The sequence below is a fragment of the Acomys russatus genome, chromosome 4 (assembly GCF_903995435.1).
Source record: "Acomys russatus chromosome 4, mAcoRus1.1, whole genome shotgun sequence".
Classification (NCBI taxonomy): domain Eukaryota; kingdom Metazoa; phylum Chordata; class Mammalia; order Rodentia; family Muridae; genus Acomys; species Acomys russatus.
The window spans coordinates 75,023,025-75,047,538 of record NC_067140.1 but is presented as its reverse complement, the minus strand read 5'-3'; the positions used below and the strand labels follow the sequence as shown (position 1 = coordinate 75,047,538).

Below are 24,514 nucleotides of genomic sequence, written 5' to 3'. Positions count from 1 at the left end.
TGGCTTATTAACTAATGGCTTCCCTTAAGCTTCTTCTTAGTTTTGGGCAACTCACCTCCATCCCTCTTTCTATCCTACCTTCCAACCCCCATATGCACTTAACCCTCTAACCCTGGAGTATTTCCCACTGTTCTTTCATTTCACCTGTGTTCTATAATTAAGATGTAATTTTCTGTGTAGCTTTTTTATATACCTTCGTTGTTGTTAAGTCTTCCCTACTCCCTCATTTTCTCACCTGCCTTTTCATGATTGGATATTTCTACCTCTGTGATTCTATCTTCATTTTACCTGTATTTTAATCTGTCCATTTTCTTAACCACTATCCCCCCAAGGTCCCATAGGTTTCTATGTACACCAAATTACATATACAAAACCAGATATTTAAATCTGGGTTCCACATGAGAAATAACATGTGATGCTTATCTTTTTAAGACTAGGTTACTCCACTCAGTATAATTTTTCCCTGAACATTTTATGATTTTGTTTGTCTTTACATTCAAGTGAAATTCTATTATCTATACATCCTACACTTCATTATCTATCTATCTATCTATCTATCTATCTATCTATCTATCTATCTATCAATGGATATAAATTGGTTCTACAATTATAAATAGAGCAACACTGAACATAGATCTACAAGTAACTCTGTAGTAAGATACAATGTTCTTTGGCATATGCCCAGGAGTGGCAAGGTTTTAGGGTAGTTTGAGTCCTAGCTCTCAGAGAAACCTCCAGACTGATATCAAAGTGACTGCACTAGTTTACACCCTCACCAACAGCACATCAATGTTCCTTCTTCACCACACCCAGGCCAATATTTGCTGTCACTTGTATCCCTGATGACTCTCCTCCTGACTCAAGTAGACATAAGCCATGAGTGAGTCCAGGTGAGGGCACTAGGAGTTGAAGAGAGGTAGTGGTGGGTGAAATTTTATTTATGGATACCAGAATTATAATTTCATACGCTCTTCCCGTATCACAAATTCTTATTCTTTTTGTGAAATTAGTAAAGCTGGAAACATTACTCTTAACTTCCACGAGTACAGACCAGAGAGTTACTTAGTGATGCTCAGGTACGTAGGCCTCTGGTTTTAGCTACGGGAAATATAGTATAATGCAATACTCTCTTCAGTGATACCTAGGAGAATTAGTCTTAATTTTGATTTTTCAGCACATGCACTCTAGAAATTTTAAATGGCAAGTCATTAACAACATGCCTGGACTGTGTGTTTTATCCTTTCAAGTCAAGAGGAAGAAATTTATCTGTAAATTATCAATTTCTGTGAATCTCGACTTAGTCATTCCAGGTATCACTTTTGGGGCACAGACTGTGCTGATGAAAAAAATTATTGGTATGTTGCATTGATGTATTGTACTTGCTTGGCTCTGTTGAATCTATAGGGCCAGTCTTTACACTTTTGGAGATATCTGTGCAAGTTGAAGGTGCCTTGGGAATAATTCCTAGTGCTGCCAAAGGAAGGCCAGTTACATGTCAGAAATCTATTATGTCTCAGGAAATTGGCAAAAGGCTTTCAGATACCAAGATATATTTTTACTTTTTTATTCCCAAACAATTACTCTGAGAGTATCCTTCTCTTTATAAGGACACTTAAGGAACAACAAAGAGAGCTGACAGTAAGGCAGTGACATGTTATTAATCAGAATTTATAAGAAGAAGAAGAAGGGGTTTGCTATATAAGTAAAATAATTAGAATGGAAAATCTTTGTAACTTATATAATGAAGCCAATTGCTTTAAAACATGTTTTCAGCATTGGTTTATATAAAATTGTGTTCACTAAAAAATCTTTAGTAGGTCTTATGTACTCTAGGAAAGTACCACGGCCACTGAACTACACCCCTAGCCTCCCCCCCTAGAAGTCACTCCAAAAACAAAAAGATAGCTTCTTGCTGACAATTCCTTAGAAACTACTCATTACCTGAGGAACTTGAACATCTTAAGTTAATATTTATTTAAAGTATGCTTTGGCTTCTACCTTTTGCTGTTCCAACCCAGCCATTTCTTCAGAAGCCTGAATTAGTGAAACTATATCTTTCCTATTTAGCTTCAAGTCACTTGGTAAAAAACATAAAAAATGTCGTGATAACTGAAGTGAATGATAGTGCAGGACCAGCCAGGAAGCCATGGTACAGGGAAGGATGACCATCCACAGACTAGCGGCAAAGGGCGGTGTTCTTACACTGAACACAAAGAGGCTCCAGCAAAGTTGCCTATTACTAATGATGTGAGCATCACAAATGAAATTTTAGATGGAAATACACATCTAGGTCATCCTTTTATTTATTTATTTATTTATTTTTTGTTGAGTCTTAAGTAATGCAATGTGCTCATTTTGATTATTTGAGAAATGAAAACATTGATGGCTACACCTCAAAGCTGCAATTATAGTTGAAGAAATGTTCCTAAGTGGCACTTGCTTAAACTAAGCAGGTTTTCAATCCCCCTTTCTTTCTTTCTCTTCTTTATTTTATTTTTTATGTTTTACTTTTATTTATTTATTTTTTGGTATTTTGAGACAAAGTTTCTCTGTGTAGCTCTGGCTGTCCTGGAACTCATTTTGTAGACCAGGCTGGCCTTTAAACTCACAGAGATCCACTTACCTCTGCCTCCCACATGCTGGTATAAAAGACACGTGCCACCACCATGTCTAACATTTTTTCTCTCTTTTTTAAGGGTGGACAAATCATCAAGTTGAGATGAGTTCTTGTTGTCCCTGAGGATGAGTCTGTTTTACATGCTTTTTGTTTCATTTCCACACAGGGGAAGAGGATGTGTTCAGTCCTGATGCATATGCCTTGGTGTGCTGGGGTGGGTAGGTGTGTGGGAGGGCCCCTTTTCTAAGGGATAGGGAAGGCAGCGGGATTGGGGGAAGAAGGAGGGAGGGTGGCTATGATTAGGATGTAAAGTGAATAAATAAATACATTTAAAAATAAAGAATAAAAAAGAAGCAAAAAACAAAACCCAACATGATGAAGAGTTGTAAAACATTTTGCAAGAGCAAGTATGCATTATGTTTTTGTACTCACCATTCATTCATTCATTCATTCATTCATTCATTCATTCATTCATCCATCCATTCACCACAGCAATCCACAAAGCCAATCTCTCTGTTCAGGATATCTACATTTGTGCAGTAGAGACATGCATATGTACACACAACAGCAAGATTATTTTAATCAGTGATGAATGTCATTAGAAAAAAAAATGAGGGAAAGAAAAGAAAAAGGATGTCCTGAAGGAGGCATGATAGTTGATATTATAGAAGTCTGGTTATGAACAATCCGTTTCGACCTGTTCAGAATAATTAAGCAGATACTTAAAAAACTCCATGGCAAAAGTAGATGGGTGACATATAAAAATGGTTATATAACTCTTTCTTCTTCTTCTTCTTCTTCTTCTTCTTCTTCTTCTTCTTCTTCTTCTTCTTCTTCTTCTCTCCTACTCCTTTTCCTCTCCCTCTTCTTCAATTTTGTTACATTTATTTGAGGTACGTGACCTCAACACAATCCTGATTTAATGTGTATTACCATGAATCTGAGACTCAAAAGGACAAAATTCCTAATTAATCCATGCACTTACCCATTTCACATCTGGTGCTGGCCACACCCACACCATATGTTTCTAAACTATCCTTAACTGTCTTCATCGACTCATCATATTTGACTGCAAGTCCAAGGTAGTTGTAGGAAGCCATGTTGATGACATTTTTGATAACTCTTCCAGTATGCCTGTAGGAAGATGAGGAAGTGAAGACATGGGAGTATCTCATTCAATATTTTACTGCCTCATATTCTTTTCCATTTTATTTGTACTGTTCTTGATATAAAGTGTTCTTTTTTTTTTAATTAGAAAAATATAACCTGATAGTGAGGCACAGCATTAGTGAAAGGTCCTTGTCCCCACTGTAATGGTAGGCACTGGGTTTCACTGAATGACTGATTTTATGACACCCAAGTTATGGTTGAAAGTGCTATAAAACCTTCTAAAGAAAAAAGCCACCACTGATTCTATCATTGAACAAACAGGAAGGAAGTATTTAACAAGAGATTTGACAAACACTTTTCAAGGTTGGCTCTGTGTGCTGTGTATCTGCTGATTACACAGGCTCTGCCTTAATTATAATGTTAAAGTGTAAGGAAACCACTTTGAAAACTTCATTATCTTTCTTCCATCACATCATGAGAAATTGCAAAGGGCTGAGTAGTGGAAGATCAGCCTCATCTACACCTTGAGATTCTCAGATCTGTAACCTTGTATCTATGCTAAAATGCCCATGAAAGAGACTTTACTCATCAAGCCATTCCAGCTGGCTGCTTCACCTGAATGTCCAGTTATAGTCATCAGAGACTTTCTCCATCATATCAAAGTAGGGCTCCGGGGAACTGCAGACGGTGTGACTCCAGTTGTCTCTGATTCTCATGTACAGATTCCTCTTATAAAAGTTCTCGAAGTCCTGATACAGTGGCACAAAATCCTGTTATGATAGAAGTAGAGGTAGAAGGTTAGCTTTGGTCTTTCTTGTTTTTCTTTTTAAAAAAGATTTTATTTGCAATTGAAATTTGAGAGAAATGGAAGAGCCTGGTTAATAAACAAAGAGGTCTTATAAACAAAGAGGTCTTTTTTTTTTTTTTTTTTTTGAGCAAGGGTAGATGAATGGGGGAGCAAATGAAACTCACAAAACCATGGGGTCTCCATGCCTTTACATATCAAAGGAAAAATGTGGGCTCTGTGGCACATGTGTCCGTAATCTTAGCTACATAGGAGGCCAAGTTAGAAAACTTGCAAATTCAGGATACAGGATGTCAGTGTCCAGCATGCTGAGAGGAATGCATCCTGTCAGGTCTGATTCAATGTCAGTGTCCAGTTCTTTTGTTCTGAAAGCATATAATTTCTCACAAGCATTATACAGTCCTAGAATTATTAAGGCTGGCTTTCTGCTTTTTGTATGAACAGAAAAAAAAAAGACATCCATAAATTTTCATTCATGCCATATGAAGAATGACATCTAATTCTGTAGCCAACAAGAAACATTGTCTATGCCTAGACATTCATGTCTCAGCCAGTCTCAGAGCTATTCCCATATAGTGGGATTAGTAATATAAGTTGCCTATTTGTTCTGCAGTTTAAGTTTTTCACATCCCGATTGTATCCTCATTCCCTCCTGATCCCCCCTCCCGTCTTCATCTCCTCTTCTTCCCCCCCTTAGTCCTCCAAAAGGGGAGCCCTCCTCCCCTAACATCTGACTTCAGCCTATCCAGTCTCACCTATACTACCTGTAACCTCTTCGTTTGCAGGCTGGTAAGGCCATCCTGCCATGGGGAAGTGAACTAAGCTCATAAGCTAGACTGGGTGTCTGAAGTAGTCCCTACTCTCCACATTTTGGGATCCACAGGAAGACTGTGCTGCTACACTGAGCAGAGGGTCCAGGTCCTCATCACACATGGCTCTTATTTGATGTTTCAGTCTCTGTGTTGTGGTGTAGTTATCCTGTATTATGTGGCTAATTGACAGAATTCTGCCTAAAAAAAGGGCAAGCTTGGATGCAGGCAGAGTCGATGGCAAAACTCTACCAAGACAGGGTAAGTTCCTGTCTCACAAATATGTCTGTTAGATATATTGGGCCAAAAGGCTGAAGAAGATGCTCCGACATTATAGATAGTTTTGGGTGGCTATTCAGTTAGCAAATTGTCTCTGTCATTGTCTCATTTAGAAAGCTGCTAACCTGTACTCCTGGCATACTCGGGTAATCAAGTTTATTCCTTCTCAAGTCTCTAATGGGGTTGAAGACCAGGTAGCTTAGTTTTACAGTGAAGCTTAGTTGTTTAGGGGTTAAGATGTTTTTAGGTCTAGATAGATGTTTTATCAGGATGTGATGGGAGATTGACTTATAATCAGAATTTTAGATGCACCAAGATAGGAAAGATGTTTTCATCAAGGCTGTCAAATACAAATAGTCAAAACACTATGAATGTAACATTTATATAATTCCTGATTGTGTCACGATTCTTCTTGCTATCAGTAGTTCAATGTATATATGTGTAATAATATAAATGTATATGTAAAAAATAAAAATGTTTAATTAATAAAAAATAAAAATAAAAACATTAAAAAAAGAAAGATTGCAAACTCAAAGCCTGCCTAGGCTACAAAATAATTTCAAGTCTAGCCTTGGCAATTTAATGTGACTCTACTAGAAAAACAAAAGTAAAATTAAATGGCTAGCAAAGTATCTCTGTGGAAGAATTTATATATAAGGTCCTATATTTAGTCCCCAGTGCAGGCAAGTAATAAAGGATAACAAAGATGCTATCTCAATTCCTGAAAAAGTGGCAAAGACAAAAAGGATTTTTTCCTATTCCATAAATGTTATTCCAGCAATAGGATTGGAATGTACTGATGTTCAAGCAATTCAGTTGGAAAAAATAGTTGAGATATTAGTATTGCTTTAAAAAAATCTAAATATACTCATGAATTGTGCTGTTAGAAGGATGGGTGGATGTGGACTATGTCCGGCCTCCTCACTTGTCATGAGAAACTTGATATTGATTTGAGAAAATGATTTGAAGGAAGACCCATTGGAACACTACTATTGGCAGGTAGTTAGCCACGACATGCTGAGGGCCAGGAACTGAGCTGACAAGGTTGTGAAAAGACCAGCCTTCTCTTGTGACAGAGATAGCAGCCTATGGTCCTTTACAAAATGTCACCCATGAACGTGACGATCTTCAGATGAGCTGAGGTTCACAGCAGAACATCTATGACTTTTGTCATTTGGCTCCTAATAGTTGATGTTAGGCAGAAAACACAAAACCTGTAACTACGACCTGAGCCAAGTGCTCTTGTGCATTCACAGAATTGGAATAGGAAAGAGAATCACAACTTGATGCAGGAACTGGGGAGACTTTATGGAAAAAGAACCTTGTAGGTAGCATTCAGGTAGAATGAGGTCATGAATAATAATTCTCAGTAATTCTGAAGGCTAAAAATGTGACTGGTTTGTTTTCTAGATAGAAATACAGAAAGCATTTGAGAAGAATGACTAAGAATAAGTTATCTGATATATCATATTGTCCTTTGTTCAGAATCCATGTCATTCAAAGTCAAAGCCAATGTTATGACTCATGTGGCCTCTGACCACCTTCTGGCTTCTCCTACAGTGTGGATACACTGTGCTGCCTAGGTATAGACAAAGAAGACTTATACAGCTGGCTGAAATTAAACTTTATCCTCCAGTCAATGGAGGATGTACTGGATAATTGGAAATGAGTTTTTCCATTGTCATCATCATTATCTCTGCTCTTCTTCAAAGTATGGAGTTAGTTTCCTGAGAAATGGTCATGGAAACACCATTGTGGAAGATCTTTGTGCTATCGATCTGACTACTCATTCCTTGAGTTGACTCTAGAGAAAATACAGAGAATATGCCGTCCTAGGAAAAAGATCTTTAATGCTCTCTCTAGAAAAGAAGAAAGAGATGAAATGCATATAATAGAAAAGACAGAGGGGAACTAAATTTGTTTACAGATGATATGGTTCTAGGCATAAGAGACCCTAGAGACTCTACTGGATAATTTATACAACTGCTAAGTACATGCAGAAAAATAACAGGATATATAATTAATATAAAATGTCAGTAGCTTTCACATACTGATGAGAATGGAATCAGGGAAAAATCCCACTGATAATAATCTAGAAGAAATCTTAGAATAAATCTAACTAAGTAAGTGAAAGACTAGAATTGGGTTATAATTGTAAAAATGGCCCTTATACCAAAAGCAATTTAGATATTGAATACAATTCTCACCAAGATTCCAATGCAGTTCTCTCCATAAATAGGAAAAAGGCTTACATTCCACATGGAAACACAAAAATCCCAGAATAACCAAAAGAATTCTGAACAGTGAGAACAGTGCTGGCGTGTTCATGATCTCAAGTTATATTACAGAGTTATAGTAATAACTGCATGTCACTGAAATAAAAACAGACACATTGGTCAATGAGTATTGTAGACCTTTACCTGCTGGGCCATCTTGCTGACTGGCTATTGGTTTTACAGTGACAGTTGAGGCAGGAGTGAGCTTTATAGATACACAAGGGAAGATTATTCTAAGAAGAGGGAAATGGAAATTAAAAATCCCAGAGATAGGTGAGAGGAGCAGGAGAAGTTTGAGGAAGAACCAGAAGATCTTAGTGTTTGAAGTAGAGTGAGCTGGTGGAGAGTGGCAAGATAGATAAACTAGAGACAAAAGAAGGGAGTCCATTTTGTGGAACCTCCCCTAAGTCTCTTTTTTAGTTAGCGACTTGGACAGAAATTAGAGAGTTCTGGACAAAGATGGGATGTGGATTGACTTGGGTTTTCAAAGAGTCATGTTGGGTTTCTGTTGAGAAGAGATCATAGGGTTAGGGGTGGGAAGAAGGACTAGAGGGAGAAAGCTGGTAGACAGACCCTTTGGCCAGATCAATTGACTAGGATGTGTGCTTCAATCTGACTCATCCCTATCATTGGTTGCTAGTCATTGATAGTGGACTTCAAAAGACTACCACCTCAATAAAGCATCTATGGACCACCATTCAAGGAACAGATGGTCCCTAGATGGATATGTGAAAGGAGAGGGGCAGCCAGGGACAATAAAAGATAGTACTGCCACCATCTGAGTACAGGTAGTGGCTGAACTTCCAAGGGAGAGCTTCTGGAATAACAGACATTGGCTTCTCCTGTGATCATTTCTAGAAATAAGGGATCTTTGCCCTATGCAATCTTCATTAGATTATGAATACCATCCTTTAATTTGTATCCATCACAAACTTGAGAAGCAGTGTTCTGAAGTATGGCTCACAGCTTTGGACACAGAGTATGCTTCCATATCCAGCACATTTGTATATACTTCTTTATCTAGGCTTTGCCTCAAGTAGTTAAATTAGGGGGGTGCTTGCGTTGGGCCCTGTCATCATTTTTCTATTAAACTCCATTGATTTCAATGAATAACCAAGGTTATAAAGCACTAGTCTAGTATTACTATCTGAAAAACTGAAGGCTAATTTCATTTCCTAGGGGTACCCCAAGAATCTCTCTAGACCCTCCTAGGCCCACACAGAAAGATCAGTGCCTGAGCCATCTGCCATACTCTAATGGACCCTATCATTCATATTGCTTAGGGGAAAGCCTCTTTGAGACTGTCTTGCAATTGTTTCAGGATCCATAACATAGATGACTCAGGACAAATTATAATTTATATAAAAATGAATATCCATTTACATTTTTATACAGTTGCCATTTGTAGAATCTTTTCTGCTTCAGGTGAGTGCAGCCAGAGATGTCTGTGATATACTTGATCAGGAATCAACACTATTTAGATGTACTGTAGAGACAGTTGTTCAACTACAGAGTTTTACACCAAGCTTGTATCATGTTATATGCCAGATCTCACAGAGGTGCTTGGATATCAGGATCATTGGTACTTGAGAGATGTACAGTGGTGGAATTTGTGCTTGATGTTTTGAAAGTTTTCAATAATTACACCTGCTGAAAAATCCCATATTTTACTAAGTTGGCTTGTTAGATATTTTATTGTGATAGTCATTTCCAAGGTCTTTACATTTCAATTCTAAGTTGTTTTGAATTAAGAAGACAGGCAACCAGAGAAACTTGTTGAAAGCACACAAAAATAAAGAGGAAAATGGAGAAGTCAGGCAAAAATTTTAGAATCTGTGGCTGTCTGTGTTGTCCTTTTCCTTTCTAGAGTCTTCTGACAATTTTACCAAGAGCTCTAAGCCTGTTTTGGAATCATGGAGTGTGGTTTGGAACTCTGTATTTATTTTCCTTGTCAGTATAGGGAAAAGGGATTATTCAAGCTGAATTTGTTACTCTTCTGTTATAGTAATAAAACACCACAGCTAGGGCAATTTAAGAAATGGAGAGTTTAATCTGCTTATGGGTGCAGAGGGCTAAACTTCCATTATGGCAGAGAGACCTAGCAGCAAGTGGCAGATACCACAGCAAAACCAGGAAGCTGCACACTCACATCTTGACCCACAAAAAGAGAGTGGGGAGAGCAAACAGGAAGTAGGATGAGGCTTTAAGCTCCCAAAGCCTGCCCCAAAGTAACATACTTCCTTAAGTAAGCCTTTACCTTGTAAACCTTCAGAAACAATGCCACCAACTCAGCACCAAGTGGTCAAATCTGAACTTATGGCAGGCAAGTATTTTTATTTAGGCAAATAAAACAGCTTTATGTTTTGGAATCAATTTGAGGGCATTAGTGTAAGAAAACAAAAGTTGAGTTAATGAGTTCTTATATCTGGTTATGAAAAGGGGAAAGGAGAGTAATAAAAGCATCCATTTATGTTTTTTGAGGAAAACATTCAAATTTCTCCATTGCCAACTCATGAATGTGCTCTCTTTCTGAACTTTTTTCCTGTAGCTGCTTTCTTATAAGGGGTCTGTGTGCTATTGACCACCAGTATGGTGTTTAGAATACAACATTGCTCATTCTCACAAAAAAGAATAGTCATTGGAAATTAGACAGTTTTCTTTAAGAGTGTAGCTTCTGGTAAGTTGACCATGCGCCAGTAAAAGAACACACATCCAAAAATATTTGGACATCGCAAATTATACTTAATGGGTTAAAGCAAATAAAAACGGCGGGGGGCACAAAGTTGAGTATGTATGGAGGGAGGTAGAAATGAGCTGGTAAAGGGAGAGAATATAAACATGTTTATGACCTTCTCAAAGAACTAAATATATATATATATACATACACGATAGATCTCTGAATATCTTTCCATCTCTTCTATAGCTCAATAGAGAAACAAGGCAAAATAGATTTTAAAAAATAGCTAAGTAAATTCTTCTAAATGGAGAGACTTAATCATTACTATGTGTGTCAATCAGTGATAATGGCAATTCTGGTGTCTGGAGATCAGGCACGCTGTTTGAATTTCTTCAATTCACGGGTCTCTCCAAACAGAGGAATCATTTAGTAAGATATACCAGTAGGGCAAATGTTGAGAAACCCTGACCTAATTGAAATTAAAATGTCACATTTACTCAGATACATATTCTTATTTTAGAATAGAGCAAATATGATACTGAGTCTAGAATAGTCTAGAATCGTACCTCCTAGGTATCCTTGCTTTCATTGGTTATTTCACATTGGCTCATTCATCATTACAATGGTGTTTTATCATATAAGTTATAGAAATATTGCCTAAATTTAACATGGCAATGAATAGGGAGTGTTAATTTCTGTATGTGGCAGTTAATAGTATTCCAGTAAATGTTTGTGAAAAAACAGGCCACAAATACGTCAGAGACACATAGAGCTTAGTGAGTGGAGATAAATGGACTTTATTCTGAGAAGTTCCTGGACATCCTTCTTTCTAGGCTCTGGGCCTGATTCGTTGTTCTTGTTGTTGTTCTTCTTCTTTCTATTATTATTATTATTATTACTATTATTATTATTATTATTATTATTATTATTATTGTTATTATTATTTGGATCAACATAGTAAAAATGGCCATCTTTCCAACAGCAAACTACAGATTCAATGCAATCTCTATCAAAACACCCACGAAATTCTTTACAAACCTAGAAAGATCAACTCTCAACTTCATATGGAAAAACCCAGTATAGCTAGAACAATCCTGTACAACAAAAGGTCTTCTGGAGGAAACTCCATCATGGATCCCAAGATGTACTGTAGAGCAACAGTAGTAAAAATGGCATGGTACTGGCATAGAAATAGGCCAGTTGACCAATGGAATCAGATTGAACACCCAGAAGTAAATCCACCTATGGACATTTGATTTTTGACAAAGAAACCAAATCCATTTAATGGAAAAAAGATAGCATCTTCAACAAATGGTGCTGGTCTAACTGGATGTCTACATGTAGAAAAATGCAAGTAGATTCATACATATCACCCTGCACAAAACTAAAGTCCAAGTGGATTTAAGACCTTAACATAAAACCAGACACACTAAATCTGTTAGAAAAAAGTGGAGAAAAGCCTTGAACTCATTAACACAGGAGACAGCTTTCCGAACAGAACACCAATAGCTCAGGCTCTAAGATCAACAATTAATAAATGGGACCTCATGAAACTGAAAAGCTTCTGTAAGGCAAAGGACACTGTCAAGAGAACAAAGAGACAGCCTACAGACTGGGGAAAGATCTTCACCAACCCAACATCCGACAAAGGGCTAATATCCAAAATATATAAAGAACTCAAGAAATCAAAAACAAACAAACCAAATTATCTGATTAATTATTTTTAAGAAGGGTATATCCTGACACAGATCCAGAGAGGTACGTACTTTTTGTTCTTTTCTCTCTACAGCTGCGTTGCATTTTTCTATTCCCTTTTTTCTCATAAAGTCTCTGAGATAGCCAAATAGGGTTCCAATTGCATATCCCATGTGAGTTAAAATGATGGTATAAAGTGGTGGCTCTGGGTGGGCCTGAGAGATGGACTTATCCCAATAATGTGGCTTCCTCTTTTGCTGAAAACACAAAGAAAATAAAAGATTAGAAATTTCTTGTTAAAATAGACTATGATATTTATATTTTTAAACGTTTGACCTTTAAAATTTGAAGAACACATTTGAAAATATTAAAGCTTTTTGAATGATACTGGAACTTGATTATTCAGAAGTACAAACATAAATTTACTTAATAGCCTATAATGAAATAATTGATACAAAATTTTTGATCAGACGGACCATTTGGTGAGACGTTAGTGAGGAATGGATGCTCTTAAGATTCCAACGTGGAGCTCCATGAATTACTTCTTAGTTATGAACTCGGGCTCATGGCCCTTACCTAAGTCAGCCAAGTACAAGGCAGGAACAATCACCACTCTGTAGTGCTATTTCAGGTTGAAAAGGAAAAAAACCCGCTAGTGTTTTATCTCTGTTCATGGTATGGTTTATAGATAAAGCTAAGTTTAACTGTGTCTATGAAGCAAACAAACAAGCATCTTTATCTTTTAGGAATTAATGTCTTAGTGGAGAGACTTTTAGCATCAAACTGTTCCAGTTCTTGTTACATTGACTTTCTCATACTCACTTCACCAATATTTGCTCGGTGGGTTAATGGGTAAAATAGTTCAGATAGTTTCATTATTATATTTCTTTATTATATTCATTTATTAAACGGAAGCAAGTCAAAGCTTTTAGAAAGGACTTTTCTTTTCTCTTTTAAGATGAGAAGTGAGGGAGCATAGCTCTATTGTGTTTAGCATGCCCTGGGATTGACCCTCAGTGCTCACATGTGTACACACACACACACACACACCACACACACACTGACATACATACAAACATATACAAAACACACATACACACACACAGATACACACACACACATATATATACACACACTGACGTATATGCATACACAAACATATACACACACACATTGATAGATACACTCATACACACCTACACACAAACACACATATATTTGTAAACACACAATGTATCCACACATACACACAAACACAAACACAGGAGAGAGAGAAGAGAGAAGCAGAGAGAGAGAGAGAGAGAGAGAGAGAGAGAGAGAGAGGAGAGATGAGAGGACGAGAGGAGAGAGAGGAGAGAGGAGAGTTGAGAGAGAGAGAGAGAGAGAGAGAGAGAGGTATCTAAAATCAATGAATTCTGTAGATTCTCCTACCATCTACAAGTAAATTGCTTTCCAGGCGAGGAAGCTCATGGAACATGGCACACACTCCATTACGCTGCTACATCAGGGTTTAAGCAAGAGAATGCGATTGACAATGAAGATCAAGGGACAGCATCAGGCTTTCTGTTTTCTACTGGAACAGGATGCTATGACATCCGCTCTGGGATGGTAAAATGCCAACGGAATCCAGAGGGTGAGGCTCACTGTCCTCCATGCAGTGGAATGCAGGCAGAGTTTCACACACTATAACAGAGAGCTGTCTGTCACTGAACCTTTTCTTTAGGGATAACACAGGAATTATCTCTTTATGTTGCATCAGTCAAGTGAGTTTTGAGTGGAAAAACAAACCACTGTGAATGACACAGAATATAAACTTTGCTAAAATATTATTCTGTATTCAGTATAGAAGGGGTGTGTGTGTGTGTGTGTGGTGTGTGTGTGTGTGTGTGTGTGTGTGTGCGTGCGCACGTGTGTGTGTAAATCCATTTTTCTAATAGTATCATGGGAACTTCATAAATTCTTTGAATAATTAAAATAACTGGTGAAAATAAACAAAAGAATACAAATTTGCAAAGTTTTTGGAAATTGTAAGGACATTAAAATGATGTAGTACTTATTCAAGATAATCTATGGAATATCCCGCAAAGACTAGCGAAAGTCTCTGGTAGTAAGCCATAGCCTACCCCTCCTTCAACTTTTCACTTCACCTCTCAACAGGAGAAAGTTTCCCTCTGAGTGAGCATGGCTATAAAAATGGGGATTCTCCTTCCCTAGTTGAGTTCCAAGCTGGCAGGAGGAGATGCCAGTCTTTCAGCCTTCTTACCATGCTCCAGTGCTGCTTCATGGAGGTTAAATTTCATGCAAATGTGGCTAAGAGATAGGGAGTTTGCCCTTCTCCACTGACTACCCATTCTCAGGATGGGAACTGCACTGGGCTTTGCAGTGAGTGTTGCAGCCCAATTCTCCTTACCCTACCTCACTAGACAGATATGACTTCCACACTAGAAGAGGAAAGCCAAGACCTTCAGAGGTTACTGTATTTTAGAGTACTGCTCATAAAACCCTAGACACAGGAACTGTTCTGCAGTTGGCTATAAAACAAGGGCTTATTGACTTTACTGAGGGGGAAAGTTTGACCATAAAATCTTTAAAATGGAAGCTTCAGTGATAAGCAATGTAGAAGACAACAGTGGCTCCACAAGTTGCAAGCTAAACTGTAGGCAGGTGTCAGTTTTCCAGAGAGAACCAGGGAAGTACACAGCTGTAAAGAGCCCTTTTGGGGTAAATCTCAAAGGCTGGATTTAAAAATATACCCATGAAAAAGTCATGATTTTGATTGAATCACGTTATGCGGCAGTTTGTGCCTTGTGGGGATATTGGTCAATAAAAGAGCTGCCTGGTAAGTGTGGAGACGAGTGGCTTAGAGTGATGCACCAGTAGCTCGCCGGAATGGCCAGGAAAGATAACAAATAGGGGAGTGTTTCTGTAGCTACTTTCATTCCAATGCACATATAAAGGCAGATATGAGCAGTGCTAGAGCTTTGTGTTCTGAGACCAGAAGTCTTATGGAAGTAGTTCAGGGAAGCCACTAAAGCAAACAAGCACACAGAAATACAACACACACACACATACACACACACACACACAAACATACACACACACAGACACACAGACATACACATAAGAATACACACACAGACCCACAAATGTACACACAAAGACACACACACACAGATAAACATACACAAACTCTGGGTCAGGGTATAATCTTTATGCAGAAGTGCAACAATGTATTATTATTTTAAATGTTCAGTTAATAAAAAAATGAGCTAGGTAAAACAAACCTATACAAAGTGTAAGGAAGAGTTGACAAGAGAAACTGCCCAAGGGAATGACCCAGGCATTGGACTAAGGAAAGATTTATGCATCTTAGAAAGAAAATAAAGCTCTTTGGGATAAAAGCAAGTGACTTCAGCGAGTAGTTGAAAACCAACTTAAGAAAAAAACCCAACAAAACAAACAAAAAGAAAAATAAACAAACAAACAAAACCAAAAAAACAGAAAGCAAAGGTAAATGTCACAATAAAATTATGGATAGACATACATGGTACAATTATGTTCAAAATACCAAAAGAAGACATGCTGAAAAAAAATTAAAAAAGCATGATAGTAGTGTTTCACCAAATCAAACACTCAATAGAGAAGTGAGAATAAAACAGAGGGACAGGTGGGCATGCTGACACATCCCTGCAACCTGGCAACTGGGAGATGGAGGCAGAAGGACTGTGAATTCAAGGCTACTGTTGGCAACAAAGGGAGACTATTTCAGAAAGATGTGTGATAATCAAGATAGAAAATTGGCAGGGAGACTCAGTAGTATAATTAAATAGGAAGTCAAAACAGTCAGGAAATGTTAAGATAGGATTTATAAAAACCAAAGCCCCCAAACTCACAGACCTAAAGAAAAATAAAGGAAAATGACCAGGGCTTCTGGGGAGAAAATGTGAGATGTCACTTAAAACAGACACATTTGGTTAAATCTGAGAGAATAGAAAGGAGACAGAAAAACAGAAATAACACATTATAAGAATATTGTCTCAAAACTCCCCTGATTTTGATGATGTATTTGGTTATGTATTTAGATGCTTATTTCTATCTAAATAAGTTGTAAAGCAAACAAATCTACTAGCAGAAATGTGACAGTAAAACTGTTGGTGATAAAGATGAGGAGCAAAAGAACCAACTCATCACATCCTAGCCAGCATGGCGAGGCGGACAGTGCCTTCAGCGGACTTGATGGCACCCAGAAAACAGCACACTCAAAATATAGTGAGATTAGGAGTTGTGGATTAGAAACATCAAGATTGAGAAGTGAGTGTAAATTAGTGAAATTACAAGATAAATAATGACTGGTAGAACTTATAAATCAAAGCAAGTGAATGCAAAGTGTGAGTATTACAAGAGAAATAATAACTGGGAGAATGTATGAGTTGTTGGCATAGTTTTATTGTGTACTGTGTAAGGATTATCCTTGAATTATTCAAGTGCTCATTTCTCTGCCCCCTATATTTGGTTGCAGTCTGGATGCGGCATTGTAACGCTTCTTCTAAGATTCTCTCTCATCAATTTGCCTGAACATTGCTCCTCATGTATTTTATGATTTGTCAATAAAAGCTGATCAGAGGGGGAATAGGGTTGGACTTCTGATTCCAGGAAAAGAGAGAGAGAGAGAGAGAGAGAGAGAGAGAGAGGTGGAGAGCGGAGTGAGAGACGAGAGGAGAGAGGAGAGCGGAGAGAGGGGATGAGGGAGAGCGAGAGGAGACGAGAGAATTTTGTCCATGAGGTGAGGGTTCAGGGACTATCATTACAGAGGCAGACCAGTACTAACTGAAAGTATCTTAGGGATTTTGGCAGGGAAATAGTCTGATTATTTTAGATAATTAGAATAGATTAATAGCTGCTCTGTTATTGTGCATTGAAGCTTGTTGAAAAAAAAATCAAATATTCTCTGTCTCAATTATTTGGGAGCAAGAGAGGTTAGAGAAAAATCTGCCACTTTTAAATCTGTGGTTTCAGTTAATAGAAGAAAGCTCTTAGGAAAATAACCCAAATAAAGTTCTTCAGCCTAGAAATCCCAGAGATATATCACTTGATAAAAATCCAAGCAAAGCCTTTCATTTAATAGATTTCAATAGAATGGTTAGAGTAGAGGAAAGAGTGGACAACAATCCGGAGGTTAGGCCAGGAGGATATTTTATTATGCAAGATAATGTAGAATACAACTTAAATTTTATACCGTACAAAAATAGCATCAGTTATCTCTGTCATGTTTTGTTATTATTATTTTAATTTTATTTTGAACTCAACCAAGCTTCAACAGGTGTTTGTTATTTAATGTTCCATCAGAACCCAGGTGGAAAGAGTCAGAAATATCAGAGAAATGTTGAGGTTGCTGTGGGAATTTGGAGAAAGATGTCCTAACATTGTTCAGAAGAGAGAGGGAATGTTTCATCAACCAGGGAACAATGAATGAAGAGTTTGAATGATAAACCAAGAAGGTAAGGGCATGTAGAAATGGGCAGAGAGAAAGAGCCCGAGAATGAAATGAGCGCTTTAGGGGAGATGGGCATCCCTTTTGCCCTAGACTACTGCTCTCACCATCTTGGTGGGCCCTTTGTTACAGCATGAGTCCTTAAATGTTTATCCTGCAAAAGATAACGTCTTAGTGCTAACACTGATGCAGTGTTCATTCCATAATTTCCAAAGTGCTCCTGTAGAAATAAAAGCGAACCAATATGGTGCTTGAAAGAGTTCTCTCCTTTTTTCCGACTCCTGGGGACTTTGCAGGGTGTCACAGCCACGAAATGAGAGCCAGGGGGAGGCATCTTTATCTTTATCATTGTTCACTGATTAGATCGGCTTTTTAAGCAGTATACTCATATTAAAGCTAAAACAATTTAACATCTAGTAGAAATCTACCTTACCCATGCCATGCCTGAAGCTGTCTTGCAGAATTACTTTTCACCATTAAGTTGAATTGTTTAGCAAGAGGCTAATGCCCTGCCAGATCCTACTTTTCCACGTTCTAACCATTATGCAACATGAAACTATGTTCATGTCCCATTGGACATTCTACCTGTTCTCAAGCATTTTTCATGCTGTGACAGTTGTTACTTCCCCCGCCCACCTTGCTTGTTATTCTTGCTACCTCTCCCTCATTTCCACATACACAGCCTCATCTACACACAGGTGCCCCTTGACATCGTATGACTAGTTCTGGCTTCCTGTTCAGAAACATTCTTGCTACACAGAACTTTCCTAATCTCATCATAGTGCACTACAGTACTGTCTCACAAACACTCCAAAATGCCTAGGACACTGGGACATGGGCTTGATTCCCAAACACCACACACACAAAAAGCAAAAATATTGACCACAAGCCATTTAATAAAGTTGTATTTATTAATAAACATACTTCAAAAACGTTGCTTGCAAAGATAATACCTTCTTTTGAAACTATAAACCTTAAATTGGATTTTGTACTTTCACTATCAAATATATTTTATCCACTTATCTACTTTAAAAACCATGGCAGCATTATAATTAGAAAAACAAATTGCTTTATATCCGCTTTCTTAATTCATGTCTATACCTGCATTCTGTCCTCCCACATCGCCTAATATTTAACATTTCTTCTTTTTTTCTACAGGTTATATTATAGCCATATGAACATTTGTCTACATATATAAATATATTATTGGTTAGATTCTCTGAGGCTTCACAGCTTAGGGGTGGGTATTTTAACTAGGTAAAAGTTTATTGAGATATATAGACTTTGGGTCTGGTTAATTGTGGTGTGTGATTTTTATTATATTCAAATTATATTTTTAAAATAAAGTTTACTTAAAAACCTACATTTATTTAAAATAAAAATAACTTTTGTTGTCTCTCATGAACAGTTTAGAAATATTTTACTACTATTGTCAGTATGGTAAAGACTATTTATGAAACCTAATTTCTTTTTCAATGATCACAGTGATTTTACAATTTTCACATCCTTTGCTGACAAGTATGACTGGATTTTAATTAATATGAAGTAGGTAAAAAAAAAGTACCATTTCTATACCTAGTATATACACTATTCTCTTTTATCTTCTCATTTTAATATTGTTAGCTAAAGTAACCTCAGAAGAGATGTACTAAAGATTGAAGAGCATTTGCAATTCCTAAAAAAAAAAAAAATGGGTGGAGTAGTAGAGTCTTTTATGAGTGAGAAATAAATTTTGATTGGATTGCAGCGTTGAAGTTTGGTGGCTTATATACTAAGAAATTCAATGTTTTTGTAACATGTACAAATAAGACAAATATCTTCCTCCTCCTTCTCCTCCTCTTCCTCCTCCTTCTTTTTTCATGGCTAAGGCTATAGCTTAGATGCAGGGCATGGCTAGCTCACAAGAGGTTCTAAGTTCAAAGCCTCATAACCTTTAGAACTTCATTTTGCTTTTTAAAAATAAACATAAAAGTTTAAAATAGTAAAATTATGCCAACTATATTTCATTAATTCTCTGTGCTTTTCTCTCCTATATACCCATAAAACTAAATTTATTAATTAACAAAATCACATTTGTATTTATGATTAGAATGGCTCAGAACCTGGGCACTGGGGGCATACTCAGGAGGCAGAGGCAGTTGGAACTCTGTGAGTTTGAGGTCAGCCTGGTCTACAGAGTAAGTTCTGAGACAGCAAAGGCTACACAGAGAAACCTTGTCTTGAAAAACAAAACAAAACAACAACAACGAAAAAAAAAAAAAAGAGAGAAAGATTCATAAGAAGTTTGAGACTCAATATATCCCTCCAGAAAAATATCTATAGTACCCACTATGACCAAAATCTAAAACTCATTTTGTCTACTAAGAGACAAACAGGGCATTAATCACATGGCCCAGGCTATAAAGCTGGAAAATCCGTATCTGAATTGAAATGTTCAATTCCACATACCAGCATTGAAGCCAAATGAAACATGGACTCTTGAGACATGAGAGACCGGAACACAATTCAGAGTTAAAGTAGCCATTGGGATGTCACTCTTCCTCTTCCAGTGACTGTTAGTGGCTAAAAAGACTTCACTAAATGTCAGTGTTAGTCATGGAAAGATTACTTAGGAAGATCATCTTAGAATTTCTATTCTCATGAGATTCATATTTAGTAGTGAGATGAAACATGAACCCAAAATAATCCTATTGTAAGAGTAGAGGGAAAGATGTATTCAGGAGTATTAGTTAATCAACTGTATTAACAAGAGTAAAACAGAAATAAAGAGCTTTGGCCATTAATCATATATACCTATATACATATAGGTATATATGATTATATACACACACACATACATGTGTATATGGAGAATTTTCCATTTATTTACTTGTCTACAGGTACATAGTGAATGTCTACTCTCTGCCAACTCTTTTTCTAGATCCCAGTACATACAAATGAGTTATAAGAACACAATGCAAGGTCTCATATCCAGTACCACAATTAGCAGCCAGATATGGCTGGTTGCATTTAAGCTTAACTAATTAAAACTATAGAGGCTCGGATTCTTAATTGTTATAGCCAAATTTCATGTGTACAGTAGTAGCATGTAGTTTATGGTGAGCATACTGGAAGAGTCATGTATGAATCTTTTACACTCTTTATTGTTTAGGTGTTGGCAAATTGTGGCTTATGGGCCAATTCTTGGGACACTTGTTCCCATGTGTTGTTCATGGTTGCTCTTGTGCTACAATGACAAAGTCAAGCATTGTAACACACCAAATAAAGAGCAGAACATATTTACTATCTGTCCATTTACAGAGAATGGTTGCCAACTTCTGGCCTAGGTGGAAATTCAGATGGATATTCATACATACAACGTATAGTGGTCATAAATGATGATTCTGTGGAACAAACATGGCTGTCCTCTGACCTGATCCAAAAGAAGAGAAAGGATAAATTCAACAAAGCAGTGTTCAAAATGAGAATTGGAGGATCTGTAGTAATTTATCAGGAACAAAGTCTACCTCATGAGTGAAAGGGCTGGATAACTACTAACAGCGTGCGCGCGCGCGCGTGTGTGTGTGTGTGTGTGTGTGTGTGTGTGTGTGTGAGAGAGAGAGAGAGAGAGAGAGAGAGAGAGAGAGAGAGAGAGAGAGAGAGACTTGGCTTGCAAAATAGTGACGGGAAGGTATGGGGGGATGCCATTTCTTGGAGAAGAGACCCCCTCCACTTATATGCTGTTAGTGTTCCAATGCCTAGAGCAGCTCCTGACATAAACTAGGTATCCAGGAATTATTTATGGGTGGATTATCAAAGAGAAGGTTAAACAGATTATTCAGGGTGTGGAAATAAAAATAAGGCTTGCTGTTGAGATTCCTACACAGGAAGCTACTGGGGAATTTAAGCAATTAATGGCCCAACCAGATACGCGCATTCAAAAGTGCGTTTGGAACATCATATGGAGAAAGAATTGTCACACTGTTCATACATTAAATGATTCAGTGTTTCATAGGTAGTAATTTTATGTCTCTTCTGTGCCTATTGTGGAAAAAAACTCAAGGGGGACAATTTATTCAATTGATTCTGACATGATGACACCCTGTTCCCAAAGATACTCTCTTAAACTGAAGCAAGCCCTGGAGGCTTGGAGAATCTTTGCATTTGGTTTTCAAGTAACATTTTGCTCTGAAATCAGTTGATGCAACTTCTTCTCTTCTTTGATGCTAAGACACTAAACTTGGGGCATACCCCTGTGGCTTGTGGCTAGTCCAAATGAAGAGTTTTCCTTGGCAGAAGCCTGAACGAGAACCTGCTATTTTTCATTGGACTTGACTGCTGTTCTCTCGTTCTGTGTTTATTAGGAACTGGTTCTTTGTTTCAGACATCGATTTCCTTGCACTTTCCTTTTCACTACTGACACCCCACAAAACCTTGATCACCCTTTTATCATTGATCATGTCCTTAAAGATTTTCACTTTGTGTTAAGCAACAAACTATCTTATCATCTGTGAAAAACTTCAGCTTCTATAGAAAGTATGTATAGTGCCTTCAAGCAACAAATTCACAATAATTTGTTTCTTTGCGTCTAAACTATAATTACATTTTTTCTATTATGTGTCACATAATATAGGAAAAAGTCAGAACAAGTCTTATTTTGACAAGTTTTTTCTTGCATCTACATATCAACCAGGGTAGGAAACACAGGTAATTTTAGTCATTATAGTTTCTGATCCCAAACTATTGTAAGGTGCAAGGCAAGAATAAAAGGGCCCCAAACTAACTGATGCAAGAAAACTGTTAATTTTAGCTATCAAATATTTTTTTTTTCAGACTGCCACACTATATTTTTATTTCTGAATTTTGGAGTGAGTTTGTGAATACCTTGTCCACTGGGCCCAATAAGAATACCAGTAGCAAGCATAAATCCAATGGAAAAAAAAAATGGTTAGCTGTCCTAGCCATCAACTCAAAGCCCAAGTCCTGCCATTTGTGGTATTTTCCCATTTACCCTAAGTCATTCCCATTGACTGACAAAAAATGTTAAATCCCAGGCTTTTTATAAGGTTTGGTTAGGGGTTTTTGGTGATGTCAAGGCATGTGATGTGAACAGGTACCTGAAATTGCTAGTAGGAGAGGTAGATCTTTCTACAAGTCATTTTGAGATCTTAGGCAAGTGGCTGTAGTTGTTTATCAACTGTATTCTATATAAAAACGAAAGCAAAGGCCACATCAACAGTAAAAAGTGGAGTGTTCCAAGATGGTGTTTTTCTGGAAAGGAGCAAAAGGTTCTGTTTTAAAAGACATAGGAGTGAGTAACTGTGGTATGGGAGTTTGACAGATATATAAACGACTCTTTCACATTGTTCTGTCTTTTCTTTTTTTTTTTTTTGTTTCAAAACCGGAATTTTATTTTTTTATTTTAATAATTTAATTAATTTATTCAGAATACAACTAAATTGTTATCCCATCATTTGTATCCTCCCATTCCTCCCTCCCTCCTGCTTTCACCCTATTCCCTTCACAACTGGAATTTTATTTTATTTTTCTCTTTTATTATTTATTAATTCATTTATATTACATCTCAATTGTTATCCCATCCCTTGTATCCTCCAATTCTTCCCTCCTTTCCTCCCACTTTCACCCTATTCCCCTCCCCTATGACTGTGACTGAGGGGAACCTCCTCCCCCATTATATGATCATAAGGTACGTTCTGCCTTTAAAAAGTGATTCTAACTTTTCCTAAGTGCTTGCAAGACATCAGGTAAATATTTTACTGATATAATAAATGGTAAAATTAGAAAGTGATATTTGTGCATACGTTTATATGCATACAACATGCATGTATCTAAGGGCACATGTGTGCCTTAGTGACTATCATTATTCAGACGTTATAACCCCTTCATGTTGATGCCTTTTCTTTTCTGGATTTATGTGTGATATTTATAGCAGGGATGAATTATTATAACATTTTAGATCATGACAAAAAAGAAGTTTCTATAGTGGACTTAACTTTTAAATCTAGGTATGATGATGCACACCTTTAATTCCAGCTCCCAGGGAGGCAGAGGCAGATGGATCACTGTGAGTTTGAGGCCAGGCTGTTCTACAAAGTGAGTCCAGGCAAACCAAGGCTACACAGGGAAACCATGTCTCGAAAAACAAAAAAATTTTAAAGATTGGATTCCTATAAATTTATGAGATCCTAAAGTCTGGGTTCTCTGGGCTGAACCAATTGGCATCAGCCCTTTGCGTTTTCATACTCTATGGACAGAAAACTTGAATCCATTGAGAAAGTTAACACTAATATATGTGGGTGAGAACAGAAACAAGAGGAATGAGGTGGGGAAAAGATGGAGGAAGATGAAGAGAGTACTAGGAGAGACAACTGGGTTAAGAGGCATTTCTGGACCGAGCTAGAAACTTAGGATGACATAAACTCCCAGGAACTTATAAGGGTGACCCTAGCTACGATTCCAAGTAATAGGGGATATGGAGCCTGAACTGTCCATCTCTTGTAAGTGGTCAAGACTTCCAATGGAGGGATTGGGTACCAACCCAGCTACAAAACCTATATCCACAATTTTCTTGCAGAGGTAAAAGATGGAGCTGAATTGAGGGAAGGGCCACCCAACACCCTGACCCTATTAATGCTATTCTGCTATACTTGCAGACAGAAGCCTAGCATAAATGCCATCAGAGAGGCTTCACAGAGCAACTGATGGAAACTGATGGAGAGACACACAGCCAAACATTAAATGGAGCTTGGGGAATT

General features: G+C 37.4%; 1 protein-coding gene across 1 annotated transcript in view; it reads right to left on the bottom strand.

Annotated features, from left to right (window-relative positions):
• Sptlc3 (serine palmitoyltransferase long chain base subunit 3) overlaps window positions 1–24,514 on the bottom strand; it is a 105,919-nt gene that overhangs the window by 62,771 nt on the left and 18,634 nt on the right. The window contains exons 2-4 of the mRNA XM_051144928.1: window positions 12,340–12,525; window positions 4,343–4,497; window positions 3,603–3,751 (exon numbers count right to left, since the gene is read on the bottom strand). Coding sequence (XP_051000885.1) covers window positions 3,603–3,751; window positions 4,343–4,497; window positions 12,340–12,525 — 490 coding nt within the window. The remainder of the gene's footprint in view (window positions 1–3,602; window positions 3,752–4,342; window positions 4,498–12,339; window positions 12,526–24,514) is intronic.